Genomic DNA, 14971 nt, shown 5'->3' with positions numbered 1-14971 from the left:
CATTCTTTTTTCTGCTAGGGCTCTTGGCCCCACCTGTTGGTGATAACTTTTATTTTTCAATTACATTTGACATTCAATATTGTATTAGTTTCAGGTGTACGTTGGTCCCTCTGGCTCCCTGCATCTACCTATAGATTAGCTATCCCCACCTGACCAACCCACAAATTCCCCAAGACAGGCTTATGATTCTGGGTCTGTTTCAGTGGCTTCCTTCACTTTACCACTCATTCCCACAAGCGGTAACACACCTTGTCCTTCCCCACCTCTACACTCATGTACACAGGTTCCCTGGACCTGGAGTGTCCAGAATACCCCCTCTCTGAACAATTTCAACCCCACCCCCATACACACAATGTCATAATTTACCTGTGTTTAGTTAACCTCTGCAGGACAGGGATTGTCTTTGTTACTGATTCTAACCCCCAGCCCAGACCTGGCACAGATGAGGAGGGGTTCACAACTCAGTTGTGTAAACTCAGAAAAAGCAGCACCCTTTCACCTGGGGGACCCCAGTGTCACTTGAGTCTGTTATTGCTCTTCAAGACCAGCTGCATCTTGACACTCTGAATTGACTCTTCTTGTTGCCTCTCTGCAGACCCCCCCCCCATTTATCTGGGTAGCCTGTCCTTCCTAGCATCCAAAAGGCCTCCCTCCCCAGACTTGGACTGTCTCTTCACCTTCCAGAGGCCAACTTCTGCCCACACCAATGGCCCTACCACTTCCCAGGGCAGTCACATGAATTCTAGCCCTTCTAAGTCTGGCCTGGCCATCTTATTCCCCCTTGCAAGGTCATTTTCCCAGCCTCCCTTACTGCCACAGGTGGCCATATCATCTTATTCTAGCCAAGGGATGGCACAAGAAGTCTGTGGGGGAACTTTGTGGAAGCTGCAGACCTGTTACAAGGAAACAAGCTGGAAGAAGGGTGCCCTGTTTTCCCTGCTTGCTTTCTCATCTTTGGGCACATGGCAGCCATCATGGAACCATAATGCTGCAAACTGATTTATGTCCCGAGTGCTTACAGGGACATAGCAAAATGATTGGACGCCTTTGGGCTCCTGAGGCTGCACTTCAGTAACCAGTTACTTAATTAGGCTTACTATTACCTGCAGCATTTGTCTGGCCCTGCCCACCCCACCTATTCTGCCTGGAAGCTTATTCTTGGCTTTGCCCAAAATGGTGGGACAGGGGCTGCCTCTCACAAACTATTGCATCCTTCCCAAGGTCATTTCACCCATACCTCACCATGGCTTTGATTTCTTCCTAGATACTAATAATCCAAACTTGCAGCTCATTGATGGACCCACTCCCAATTTTTAATCCAAGTACTACAGGATTCCCCTACTTACTCAGTGGTCCAAAGTTTACCTTCTTATAGTCTCTCTCCAACTGGCCTAACTCATGATGTCTAGGTCTGACATGTGGTAGTCATACTGGGCCTCTCTCTGCCTCATCTCCCCACCTCCTGGTTTTACTGGGCTTTCCATGTATCTTTCAAACAGCCTCTCTATACCTTCTTGTCTCCACCCTCTATCTGGTTTCCTAATTCTTGGGTAAATCTAACTTCTCTTAGCCCATCCTCTGTTCAGCCTGTCTTACCTGCTTCAATTCAGTGTTCCACTGATGTATGTGCAACCCCTCAAATACCTTTTTCACAGTTGTGACATGTCCCTGGCCCACTCCCAGTGCTCTCCTAGATGATGAGGACCAGGCATGAATTTGCCAAAGCCCTAGTATTCACCCTGGGTCAAGTCCACCCTCACCCCTATAGGGATTTGCAGTCACAATTTTCACTTTAGACTTTTTAATATTTAATACAGCGAATATGGTGCATTCAGGAACCCCACCTCCCAAACCCCACTAGGAGGGCCCCCACCCATGCCCTCCCACCCCACTTGAGGGCCCCAGGGTTTAGAGTGGAGGAAGGGGAGGTAACCACCCATCTGGGACTGACCCCAGAGACTGTCCCTGCCCTGCCTCACCCTCCCCAGGGGTTAGGGGTTAACATCTGGGCACAACCCCCCACGCGCCCCTCTGTCCCTGCCTGTGCACATATACACATTATGGCTCCTCGTTGAGTTGTTCAGCTCCTGGCAGGGCCACTACTCAACAGCACCGAGTGGGATGGGGGCAAGAGGGCTAGGCCAAGGAGACCCTGAGAAGGAAGGAGGCCCCAGCTATAGAACTGCAGGAGGGAAAGAGTGGGGGCCCCCCACCTCATCCATTTCCCAGAGTCTCCGGTAGTCCTCAGGTACCTCTGCGGCTGGGGATGGCAGGCAGGGGGATAGGGAGGTGAATGGTTGAGGCATGCTTTCCCTTAGCCAACCCCAGGGTCTGGTGATGGTCGGGGTTCTGAATGGGGGCTGTGTTCCTGCCTTGGAAAGGCTGGGAGTGGGGCTTCATTGCACAAAATACTGTGGGAGGGCCACACGCAGGGGGTGGGGCCCAGCCAGTATACAGAGATATTGCATTTAAAAAATGAAAACCTTATTTAAAATAATTAAAAAACAACAATGAATGAAACAAACAAACAAAAAAAAGGCCCACACAACATGAGGCAGGTGGGGCAGGCAGGAGAGCAGGCAGGGGAAACCTCAGACCCAAGGAATTGCCACATCTTGTGAGTTGAGATCCCCAGCCTGGGCTAGCTCTGGACCCCTGGCTGGCCATGGGGTAGTGGTCCTGGGGGAGGGTATGATGGGTAGGAGTATAGGCCTGGCCTCAGTGTGGGAGGCTGGCACGGCCATGCTGTCCGCCGGCAACTACTAAGACAGAGAGAGAGACAGACAGACCAGGTGAAGGAGCGATGAGAGCTTTGTTAGCACCCAGCAGACAGGCCAATGGTTGGATGTTTGGACAGGCAGCAGGGAACATGTGAGCAGGTGAGCATGAATCAGGCAGGTAGGCAGGCAGCAAGCAGGGAGAATGCAGTTGGGGGCTGCCCTGTGAGGGGTGTGGCATCCCTCCAGCTGCTGCCTGCTGGGGCCTGGGTCTCTGGCTTAGAACTCGGTGTCCACCACATGGAAAGCTGGCCTGCCTGCGGGTGAAAGCAGAGCTGATGGCTGTTGGTGAACAAGCAGGTAGGTGGAAGGGACAGAGAAGAGGATGAAGGTAATACCTACCTGAGTCAGGCATCGACGAAGAGCGAAGGCTGGCCTCCTTTTGTAGCTGGATCTCCTTTAGTGCAAATATGGAAGTAGCTGTGGGTGGAGAAGAGAGAGAAGTAGGGAATGATCCATGGGGCCATCCAGGACCACCTCCCATATAGCCCCATTGGGGGAATTAGAAAATGTTGCCTTTTCTTTGAAAGGCTTGACTTTCATCTGTTAAATAATCCCCCACACACAAACCAGCTACATATAGAAAAAAGGAATATGGACTATTACATGGCACGAAGAAATCATTACTGATTTTATCAACTGTGATAACTGTATTACAATTACCACCTAAGTCTAGGTGAGGGATGGTGTTTGGGATTTGACCTGACCTATATGCTGGTTTCACATGTGTGTTATGAAAATTCATTGTGCTGTATACTTATGATCTGGGCATTTCTCAGTATATACTTTACAAAGAAATGTTTACTTTAAATAAAGGTAAGGTCCAGCATAGAGATATGAGCAGCAGACCAATTTTTTTAGGTGCAATAATGATATTATTATATATTCACTTTTTAAAAGATTTTATTTATTTACTTTTAGAGAGAGGAGAAGGAAGGGAGAGAGGGAGGGAAACATTGATGTGTGAGAGACATCTATCAGTTGCCTCTTGCACACCCCCCACTTGGGGACCTGGCCCACAACCCTGGCATGTGCTCTGACTGGGAATCGAACTGGTGACCTTTCAGTTCGCAGGTCGGCACTCAATCCACTGAGTCACAGCAGCTAGGGCAATATTGTTGTAGGCTTAAAAATTATTTTATATATATACACTGAAATTATTTATAGATGTATATAATATATCCAGGATTTGATTCAAAATAATCAGAGGTAGTACAGATAAGACCAGATTGACCATGAGCTGCTGACCTAATACTTTGGGACTCATATTATTATTTGGTCTAATGTATAAACAAATCTAATTTTATAATATACACATTAAAAAGTTTTAAGAAGTCAGATGTAAAAAGAGAACACCCCATGTGATTCCATTTCTGCAGAGTACAAGGACAGGGAAAATTTATCTAAGCTGTTAGAAGTCCATCTAGTGGTAACCCTTGGGGAGGGGCTGGGAATATCTGAAGGGACCAAGAGCACACTTTGGGGGAGCTTCTGACGTCCTGTTTCTTGACCTGTATGCTGGTTTCACGTGTGTGTTAAGTTTGTGAAAATTCATTGTGCTGTACAGTTATGATCTGGGCATTTCTCAGTATATACTTTACAAGGAATGTTTACTTGAAAAGAAAAAGGTAAAGTGAGCCCTGGCTGGTGTGGCTCAGTGGACTGAGTACCTCCCTGTGAAGCAAAAGGTCGCAGGTTCGATTCCCAGTCTAGGGATGCCTGGGTTGTGGGCCAGGTTCCCAGCAGGGGACGCGTGAGAAGCAACCACACATTAATGTTTCTCCCCTTTCCCTCTCTCTAAAATAATAAATAAAATCTTTTAAACATTTAAAAAAGGTAAAATGCTATTGTATTTACTGTAATATACACTTGAGAATTTCCATGAAATATAAAGGAACTGAAAACTAAGCAACTTGTTTGTAATAAACATCACACATGTGAACAAAGCTGTACTCCCTTAGAGGTGTTGTAGCAGAGTCCTAACACAACCTGCTCAGCTGTCTGCAGGCAGTCCTGTTCCCCACAGCCACCCCACCACAGACCACTCCATTCCCCAGCTCCACTTACTGTCAGGAAGTTTGTGGATCCGCTCCCCCAGACTGAGGAAGAATGGGTGTTTCATGGCATCCTCTGCGGAGATCCGATTGCGACCTTCAAACTGAGTGTGTGTTGTGGGGGGACATGGAGTATTGACACTTTCACAGAGTAGGCCTCTCTCCGTCCCCATTCCTAGAGTTTCTCATTTCCCCACACCCACAGTGCCCAAGGCTGGCTCAGGAAGGTGGTCTCACCTGCAGCAGCTTGTTGAGGAGATCAGCCCCATCGCTATCAAGTCTAACACAAGGACAAAGGGATCTGCTTTAAATTGAGTTTGGGTACTCTGGCCCCTAACACACACCCACCCACCCACCAGCCTCACCGGGGTGCATGGCTCAAAAGAGCCTCGGCACGGTACTTGGGGTAGTTGTGTGTTTTGAATTCTTCATTGGACAGGATGCCTGGCCATGTCTCCTCAGTTGGGGTTCCTGGTGGGAAGAGGCGTTACCCTAGGCATCTCACAGAGCCATCCTGCATGTCCCCACAGCTCCTAGGGCTCGTGCCTCCTCACCCAAGATGCGGAAGATGAAGTGCAGCTGCTCCTCCACCGTGGAGCCTGGGAAGAGGGGCCGGCCCGTGGCCATCTCGTAGAAAATGCAGCCCACACCCCTGAGCAGGGAGGGCACAGTGAATAAATAGGGAGGCAGTTGACTGGTTGGCTGTTGGGACCAAGCCACCCCATTTGCTGCATGGCCCCTGCTACATTTCCACCTGTCCTCACCACATGTCAATCTGGGTGGAGTAGTCTGTGGACCCAAGCAGGATGTCAGGGGGCCGGTACCACAGTGTCACCACCTCATTGGAGTAGGTCTTGGTTGGAATTGACTTGGCCCGGGCCAAACCTGGTAGGTGGAAAGGGGGCAGCTGGAATTGAGGTGGTCCCAGGTAGTCTGGGGGACTAAAACTAGGTGGTCAAGGAGAAGGGAGAGGCTGGGACATAGGCTGGGGGATCATTGGGAAGAAGGGGAGGCCAAGGGTACCAAAATCGGCCAGCTTGAGCTCTCCTCTCTCATTAATGAGCAGGTTCTGGGGCTTGAGGTCCCGGTGTAGCACCTTCTGCCTGTGGCAATAGGCCAGGCCACGGAGCAGCTGGAACAGGAACAGCTGGGGACCCAGAAATGGCAAGCAGAGATCAAAGAGTATCCAGCAGCCTGACTCCCAGCAGGCACTGCTTTCCCTCCTACAGACATTAAGCCCAAAGCCTTGTCTCACAAAAGAGGACAGGGTCCCAATGCCCTCCAATGGCTCCTAGCAAAAAAGCCAAATGGGAAGTCATTTCTGGGAGATTTGTGGGGTGGAGTGGGTGAGTAGGAGCCCCCCTGTGCCCCTGCTTCCTGCCCCACACCCACTTTCACGTTGTGCATGTTGATGACATTCCCACAGTCATCCAGGTACTGCTTCAGGTCTTTGTCCTGAGGAAAGAAAAGCAGGCAGAGGAAAGAGGGTCACATCATGTGGTTCCTGGCCATCTCCCAACTCCCTCTCCCAAGACCCACTGCCACCCAACCTTACCAGGTACTCAAAGACAAGGGTGAGGGACTTCTCCGTATGGATAATGTCATGTAGCGTGACGATGTTGGCATGTTTGAGGTCCTTGAGCAGGGACACTGCAGGAAGCGTGGAAGTAACACAGGGAAAGAGTCAGGGCCCTACTCTCAGGATAGAGATGAGAACTAGACAAGGACGAGCCCAGGGTTTCGTTCTTCCTCTGTGCTGTTTGGAGTGGTGGCTCATAGCCACCAGCTCTAACCCATCTAATGCCAGGAAGGTATATCCTCATGTTCTGGACGAGGAAACTAAAACTCAGAGAAAAGTATGGAACAAGAACACGGGATTGAAGTCTCAGGCTTATGTGACACTAGACTTTCAAAACCCACTGTTGATTTCTAGACAGAGGCCTTGCTTTAACCCTCCATACACAGGCCTGCAGCTTCATGTGAAACTGAGTTTGCACACTCCATTTCTATGCAATTCAAATTCCTTGCACATGATGTTCTGACCATAATTATTGTATCAGGTAAATTGGTGAGCACTTTCAGGGATGTTCTTAAAACCAAAGGAAGAATCTTGCTTTCCAATTCATCTGTCTCTCATCCAAACAGGACCAGATTCCTGGTTACCTTGATTATTACTTAGATATGTGAGTGATGTACACTTTCTTGCAAAGCCCAGAGTATCAGGAGGGAAGTACCTGAACCCCCAGTCTCTGTTCTCATCATGGGGCATGTGTGTGTGCACCATGGGGAGTGCCCAGGAAGCCATGGGCAGATCTTCCCAGATGTCAGTACCTTCCCGGATGGCGGTGCAAGGTGCCCCCTCTTCGTGTTCGAGTCTGATCTCCTTGAGTGCCACAAGGTTGTCTGTGAGCTTGCTTTTGCCTTTGTAAACAGTGGCATAGGTACCCTAGGGAATGAGGAACAGTTACAAGAAAGGAACTTGAGGCTGCAGGGAGTTCCCACTGACCCCCATCCCTATCATGGACCTCCTGGCTATCCCTCACCTCGCCCAACTTGTCCAGCTTGATGTAGGTCTCCAGTTTCCCAAAGCCAATCTCAGACTGTGGGGTAGAGGAGGCAGGTTGAAGCAAGCTCAGGGGAGGGGGTGGGGGGAAGGGAGGGAAATGGGGGGAGGAGGAGGAAGAAAGGACAGAAGATGCTCACCAGGCTGACACGGCGGAGGCGGCGGCTAAGGGGCTTGTCAAAGATGGGGCTATTGAGGGTCAGTTTCTCAAGGTAGCCCTCGGGCAGCCGGATGTCAGCTGGTAGTGATAGGCGTTTGTTGATGTCCTAGCAGGCAAGACAGGAGAAACAGGACCATGAGCTCCACCGCCTTACATCCAACCCTCTTTTTCAGCCCAGCCACCGCCCTGACAGGGGATTAAGCACCTCAGTGGAGATCTTGCGTGGGGGATGATTGCGCATGCGCACCCTCACTGGCGACTGCACCTCATCTGAGGATGTGGCTGAAGCCTGGTCACTTTCTCCGTCAGACCCCATCTTCAAGTCAGACCCCATCTTCAAGTCCTCGTGTACAATCTCTGGTGGTGGGGACAGGGGGAGGGAAGGCCAGATAGAATCTGGAGCCCCAGGGCACCCTCTTCCTTATGAATACATTCCCTCATCATATACATGTGCATTCAGCCCCAGAGAAGCCGAGGGTTCCTCAGGGAGAGAGTGGCAAGGCCTAGGGAGGTTCAGACAGGTCAGGAAGTTTGAATGGAGCAGGGGGAATAGTGGCCTAGTAGAGCACCTGGTTCCAGGAGTGAGCTGAGACTTCAGCTAGCCTGGAGCCAGGGGCAGGCAGAGATGGCTAAAGGCCCAAGGCAGGCAGGTGCTTCAAGGCCTAAGGGGGCTAGCAGAGTGTAGAAAGATAAAAGGAGGCTTGGGGCAGCTGCAACAGGGAGGTATCCTCCCTCCCGGAGGCCTCAGCAGAAAGCCAACAAAAGGGGCACAGATGAACAGATAAAGAAAGGGTAATAAGAGATGATAGCAGGGAAGGGGAAGAAAATGGAGAAAGTAAAGTGAAAATAACACCAAGTCTAACAGGAACTCGGCTGGGAGGCAGCACCTGGGGACCAGTCTAGGAGGTCAGTAGACTCACCTGGTGCAGAGCTGAGTAGTGCCCGTCCAGAGCAAGGTTCCCCGGGACCAGCACGGGTGGGGGCCTCTCCAAGGTCACTGCCTCCGCCACCGCCACCCTCATCCAGACCTATCTGTTCAGGGGCACTATTGGTCTTGTCTACACCTCGGCCCCCTCGGAGTGTCATTGACAGCTGCCGTTTGATCTTCTTCATCCGATCCATGGCTACCTGTGAGGGTGGGGACGGGATATAGATGGGAATGGGCCCCATGTTAGCATCTGCCTGACCACCACAGGCCCCCTAAAACCCATCACAAACTAGTGAGGCACACTGACATGAACTTGTGCCAGTGTCCACCCAACCACTGTGGAGCCCTGGAACCACTAAGGATTCCTGGAAACCTGGCATGGAGAGGGACCCTTGTCAAGCACTGCCTCCTTACCTACAGCCTGCCCCTGGGGACCCTGTTCCTAAGTAGCCTACCTGAGTCCTGAGTCTTAGATGGCTGGCTAAGAGCAAGGGTTCAACTGATGGAATGTCGGTATCTATGGGGGCAGCTTCGCTGGGGGAGCAGGCGGCTCCAATGCAGGCATTCTTGGATACAGCATCAGTGATGAACCCAACCATGGGTGGGGCGGGGGCATTGCCCAAGACCTCAGAACGACTGACATGGCCCTGGGTATACCCATAGGATGGCAATTTCCGCTGGCACCAGCTCAACATCACCCCCAACTGCCAAGGCAAACTGCTCCTTATGGCCATAAGGATCTCCCACCTCCCATAGCAACCACTGCCACAGTGACTAGTGGACTATCCCACTGATCCACCCAGGTAAGGGGGGTTGGTAGGGAGGGTCCTATGCAGACCCAACCACTAAGTGGGGTTGTGGGGGGACCTCAATGCATACCAACTTGTCCTGAGGGCTGCCTGAAAGATTCAATCAGCTTGGGACTTACAGGGTCCCACCCAGATTTTTAAACCAGATCACATATATCCTCTAATTGAGAATGTGCCACATCTCCCTTATAACCCCCAATAAATGTCCCAGTCCTCAATGTGGCCCACAAGGTCTTGTCCCATTCATCTTTATTACCTCTCTGCCCTCACTTTCCCCCTCAATCATTACTAGTTGCTGTCTTGCAATCACACCCAGCAGTCATATCTCAGAGCCTTTGCACCGACTGTTCCCCCAGTTTTCAAAAACAGTTCACTCCATCACCCACTATAGGTCATTGCTCAAATATTACTTTTTTCTTTGAAATAAAAAAAGATTTTATTTATTTATTTTAGATAGAGGAGAAGGTAAGGAGAAAGAGAGGGAAAGAAACATTAATGTGAGAGAGAAACATTGATCTTGAGGGGCTGATTCTTGCACGAACCCTGACTGGGAACAAAACTGCGACCCAGGCATGTGCCCTGACCAGAAATCAAATCTGGGACCTTTTGCTTTGCAGCATGACGGCCAACCAACTAAGCCACATCGGCCAGGGATTACCTTTTTCATAGATAACCCCCTACAGGGGTGTCTAACCTTTTGGTGTCTCTGGGCCACACTGGAAGAGTTGTCTCGGGCCACACATTAAATACATTGTGAGGCGTAATCACAAAACATAAATCTCATAATGTTTTAAGTAAATTTAGGATTTTGTGTTGGGCTGCATCCACAGCCATCTTGGGCTGCATGCAGCCCGTGGACTGCGGGTTGGACACCCCTGCTCTACAAATAACCCTGTGAAAAATCTCAACCATCCTGAGCTCCCTCACCTTGCCAATTATCCCTGAGAACTCATCACCTCCTCAGAAATGACACCGTCTACTTCTTGGTTTCTTTATTTCTTTACTGTCTGTCTCCTCACCACCATAACTAAAAGATCAATTCCTTCAGGGTAGATTTCTGTCTATGTCCTGAGGTCACGGCTATGTCCTAAGGACATGGAACAGTGACTGACACCGAGTAGATGCTCAAAAAGTGCTTATGGCAGAAATGAGTGAAATCAGGGGGCTGAGGGCCTACAACCAACCTCTAATAGGGTGAGCAGGGTGAATCCCTGCTAATCATGAACAACCCGACACAAGGTGTCTCAGGGACACTGGCAGCGGCAGGAAGATGACCTACCTAGATGTGGCTGCTGGAGGGAACAGGGCCACCAAAAGGCTTAGGCTGGCCTTCTTCTGCTTCCTCCTGGGCTCTGGGCCAGCAAGGAGGGGGAAAGACCTGCCCCAGGAACCATCTGGACTCACAGCAGGGCCTAAGATGGCCCTGGGCCCAAGGGAAGTGAAGCTAGATAGGAGGTTGAGGATGAGGCTGGGGCTGGATCCGAGGAGAGAAGTGGGTCATCTGTTACCTTGAAATCAGGTGTTACTACAGCAGTCCCCACACTAGCATCTTTCTGTCTGACCTGACTACCCTCAGGAGGGGCAGAGGGGCCAGCCTAGTAGTAAGACCTCAGTAAAGAGGATGAGGTCCATCCAGAGAACCCAGGATAACAACAACAAAATCCTGACCCAGGAGGCTGAACACTGGACCCGAGGATGAGAAATGTGAGGCATGGCCAGCCCCCAAAGACTGTCTTGTGTCCATATGGCACAGATGCCCAGTCAATTTGTTGTGGCAGGGAGTGGAGGACCTGGGGTAGGTAAGGCTGGCTGGACAATGAGGAGGGAGCCAGAAGGAGCCATGGGTCCATGACTGCTAACTGGAAATTCCAGTGGTTGGACATGTTCCAGAATTCAGTTTTGGGGGGATTTTTAGGAGGATGGGGCATAAAATTTTTGTATCATGCAATACCCCCAGCAAGGGGGCCCTGTGCAGGCCCCTGTGAACAGAGACATCTGAACATTAATATGCAGTAAAACTTGAATACACCCATACCCAAGGACACTCACCAACCTCACGCCACCCCGACGACTGAGGAAGCAGTCTTCACACTCTTAACTCCCACAGGAACATACCATTCTCATCCTGTCCAGACTTCCATAAGCACACACTGGACCTTCAAGAAACTCTTTTGCTATTTTAACTGCTATCAGCACCTGCAATGTCCTTTTATCTCCAACTGCCACCAGCACACAAAGCCCCAACAGAGCACAGAATCTTCTAAGTTAACTCCTACCACCACATTCCTGGGCTCCTCCCAGGCCCAGCTGCCTGTCAGCTTCTCCACAGCACTCACCCCCTATTAACACACTGTTCCCCCTACATGATTCTGACCCCTATTAACATGCACTTGGGACCCTCTACAGCTGACCCACATTAGCACTCAATGGATTTTCACACTGCCCTAAATCCTATTAACACAAAGTGAACCAAGCAGATCCCTGACCCAACTGTTTTCCCCCACACTCAGACCCCTCTCCACAGCTATGACTATCATTAATACAAATTCCGGTCCTCCCACTACCCTGTCCCTGCCACCTCCTATCAGCACAAGCTAGACCTTCACTTCACCCTGACCCCTATTAATACACACTGGGCCTCAACACAGTGCCTCCCCATTAGCACACCCTGATCCCTTACAGTCCTATCTCCAGGGACAAACACACTATTCTATAATGGCCTGACCTTCATTAGTTCACACAGGTCTTCATTCAGCCTAAACCCCCATTAGCACACACTTCAGCCATCCCTGGCTCTAATCCACATTAGCACACCTAGACCTTCACTTATTCCTGTTCCTTATTTCTCTTTGCTTCAACTCCTCCACAGCTATAACCCCTGCTGGTTCACTCCTGGATCCCTTCACAGCCCTTATCCTCCTTATTGCACATAAGAAACCCTCCAGAGCTCTACCCCCTATAAGCACTCCCTGGAACCTCAACACATACCAGTCTTCCACAGACCCAAGCACACAGAGTCTTCACAATATTCTGACTCTCATTAGCATATTCCAGACCTCATACAGCTCTGACTTTCCCCCAACTTGCACACATTTAAGCTCCTCCATGGCTCTAAACCCACATTAGCAGTCAGACTTCATATATCAACCTGCCCCAGAGTCTCACATCCCCAGTCCTCTTGGACACACACTAATCTCACACCATCTTCACCCTGAATACACTGACGCTCTTACACTTACGTTCACACACATCCCTCACCCCCCACCCATATATCCACAACTGATAGCCATTAGCACAGGCTCAGGTTTTCCACCGCTCTGCCCCCATAAGCATAGACTGGGCCTCATACTATCCAGGCTTTTATTACTACAGACACATACCCTCTATAGCTATGACCCCCATTAGCAAACTCTCAACACTAGAGTTCTTCCACTACCCTGCCCTCCACTCTGGACCCTCACACACTGCAGTCCCTCACGGGCAAATACACAGTATTAACACCATCCAGACCCTCATCACCACACACAGGGCTTCAAACCCTGATCCTGTTAGCACACTTTCCGGTACCTCTACCACCCTATCATCCCCGTTAACACAGAGGGCCCTTCTACAGCTAGAACCCCATTTGCCTATCTCGGTACTTCTATGACACTTGCTTGCCTATTACACACGACTGTATCCCTCCACCCATTGCACTGCCCCCCCATTAGCACATACTGGGCCCCAAACCTTACACAGCTCCGACCCCTTCATTAACTCAGGCCCCCATTAGCAAACCTCGACTTTCGCCACTCTGCCACCCATTTCCACACCCTCTTGTCCTTGATCACTCCGTTCCTCATTAGCACCCACAGTGCTTCCCAACCCCAGCTCCCAGACCTGGCCCAGGGCGGGGCCAAGGTCAGGGAGGCACTGAATGACCCCCTGCCCCGCTGCATTCTGGGCAACGCGCTGCGGGGAGGGGATCTTGCTGATAGTGCAGCCCAGACCCCGGGGCACCGCCCGGGGTCTGGGTTGGTTCTGCAAGAGAAAAGGGCAGCCCCCAGCCCATGTTTCGGTGACGCGCTCACCGGCGGGGGCGCGCGTGCAACCTCAGCGCCGCGGGGCCGGCGCGGAGGCGCCTGGGGCGGCGGCCTGGGCTGAGGCCGCGCGACCTCCTTCTCCTCCTCCTGTACGCCGCAGGCGCCCGTCCCAGTAGTCTTCGGCCATGGCTGCTGGGCCCGGGCCGCCGCCGGCTGAGGAGGAGGAGGCGGCGGCGGCGGCGGCGGCTGAGGCGGAGGCGGCGTCCCGCTCAGCCGTCCATGAGCTTCGCCGCTGCGGGCGATGCCCCCGGGCTCGTCGGCGTCGGTTCGAACCCGAGAGCTCACGGCGGCTCGCGGCTCAGAGCCCACTGCTCGCGGAGACCCCGCGGATCCCAGGGCCGAACAGCCCACGACCCAACCACCGCGCGCGCCACGCTCCGCGCATGCGCACGCACGCGCTGGAAACGGTGAAGTGGGCAGGAGGGGACTCACCTCAGACTGCGCGTACCAAGAGACCCGTCCGCCACGGGAGGGGACGCGGCCATTGCGTGCCCACCAGGAAATGTGGTGCCAACCCTGGAACGGCGCCAGGGAGAACTGTAGAGGTTATTTAGTACTCAGTTCCGTTCTGGCTAGAAATTTGCTAGCAAGTGGGCAGCAGCTAGTAACCAGCGTACCAGTCACCATTCGCTTCCCCTACTTGTTCTCACTTGGTACATCCGCATGGTGGCATACGGGACTTTTGCAAGGAGTAAAAAGATGAAGCAGTCAGTCCCAGTCCCTTGAGGTACCTTGGGAAGCAGGAATTTTAAAGGTTCGCGAGAAGATGACTTTTCTGGGACAAGCGGCCTGGAGAATCATTGGCCTTTACCTGCCCAGCTGCTCTGCCTCCCAATGCCTCCACTCCCACACCGCTAGCTTATTTCCACTGTGACCGTGTGCAGCCCCGCCCTTTGAGGTTGTCGCCCAGCCAATCGCACTTGCTCCCTGGGGTGAGGCAGTGCAAGAATGAAGGGCGTGGCTGGGCTGAAGAGGCGTGATTTCGCCGGGTGCCCGGTTTTCATCGCCGGCGGGGCGGGGAGGAGGGGACGGGCCTTCCTTTTTGTTCTCAGCTCCTTTCATCAGAGGCCGAATATCCCGCAAGCTGATTGGTCAAGAGCGCTTAATTAACTTTTGTCCTGCCCTTAACCCCTCCCATCCTCCTCAGCAGGGCTCACGGGGTGGAACCTAGGCTGAGAAGGAAGGCGGACCTTTAGACCAGCGAGTGCATTACTGCGCGTGCTTGAGACTTCCGGCAGAGACGCGGGTCTTTTCTACGTCTCGTGCGAGCATTTCACGTTCGCGCCCTGAATTGGGTTTTCCTGCCACCTCAACTACTTTTTAACCTGCCAGAGCCCCGCCCGGGGCGCTCCCGGGTCTGCGGCTTTCTTTTATTGGGTGCTTGTTGTGTCAAGCACTGCCAGGCAGACCTAACCCCTCACCCCTTCCTCTGCCAGGAAAACTATACCAAGCCCAATTCAAATGGCAGTAACGTTCAGCAGGCCCTCAGGGACATTCTACCCTGCACCCCAGTCCAGAGCCAGCTTCCCCGTCCGTTCTGCACTCCCCTTTGACAGCCTTGCTCACACTAGTTTTCCAGTAAGGTTTTATACTAATGG

The 14971-nt window shown here is 51.9% G+C and overlaps 1 protein-coding gene across 8 annotated transcripts; it reads right to left on the bottom strand.

The window, feature by feature from the left end:
• Window positions 1–1829: 1829 nt before the first annotated feature.
• On the bottom strand, window positions 1830–14209 carry CDK16 (cyclin dependent kinase 16). 8 transcript variants are annotated; one of them, XM_045860488.1, is made up of 16 exons: window positions 13069–13087; window positions 8475–8682; window positions 7760–7911; window positions 7535–7660; window positions 7375–7431; window positions 7163–7277; window positions 6387–6481; window positions 6224–6286; window positions 5855–5978; window positions 5596–5716; window positions 5386–5483; window positions 5197–5302; window positions 5069–5132; window positions 4845–4935; window positions 3120–3197; window positions 1830–2762 (listed from the first exon to the last, which is right to left on the bottom strand). In XM_045860488.1, exons 2-16 carry the CDS (start codon window positions 8674–8676, stop codon window positions 2719–2721), a joined length of 1536 nt encoding a protein of 511 aa, XP_045716444.1. In that variant the 5' UTR covers window positions 8677–8682; window positions 13069–13087; the 3' UTR covers window positions 1830–2718. The 8 variants fall into 8 exon arrangements, with proteins under 8 accessions (XP_045716444.1, XP_045716445.1, XP_045716449.1 ...); XM_045860489.1 differs by having other exon boundaries at window positions 1830–2759; XM_045860493.1 differs by lacking the exon at window positions 13069–13087 and adding an exon at window positions 13806–14209 and having other exon boundaries at window positions 1835–2152.
• Between the last annotated feature and the right edge of the window lie 762 nt (window positions 14210–14971).

This window comes from Phyllostomus hastatus, unplaced genomic scaffold (assembly GCF_019186645.2).
Source record: "Phyllostomus hastatus isolate PE091 unplaced genomic scaffold, TTU_PhHast_1.1 phas_scaffold_200, whole genome shotgun sequence".
Taxonomy (NCBI): domain Eukaryota; kingdom Metazoa; phylum Chordata; class Mammalia; order Chiroptera; family Phyllostomidae; genus Phyllostomus; species Phyllostomus hastatus.
This window is presented reverse-complemented; position numbering and strand designations above follow the sequence as displayed.

What these genes read in the sequence shown, in the direction of transcription:
- CDK16 (XM_045860493.1), bottom strand. Translation starts at nt 8,676, where the DNA reads ATGGATCGGATGAAGAAGATCAAACGGCAGCTGTCAATGACACTCCGA. An exon ending in AGCTGGACAAGTTGGGCGAG is followed by an intron (nt 7,278 to 7,374) that starts GTGAGGGATAGC and finishes CTCATTCCCTAG; the next exon opens with GGTACCTATGCCACTGTTTA. An exon ending in CTTTTGAGCCATGCACCCCG is followed by an intron (nt 5,133 to 5,196) that starts GTGAGGCTGGTG and finishes AATTTAAAGCAG; the next exon opens with ATCCCTTTGTCCTTGTGTTA.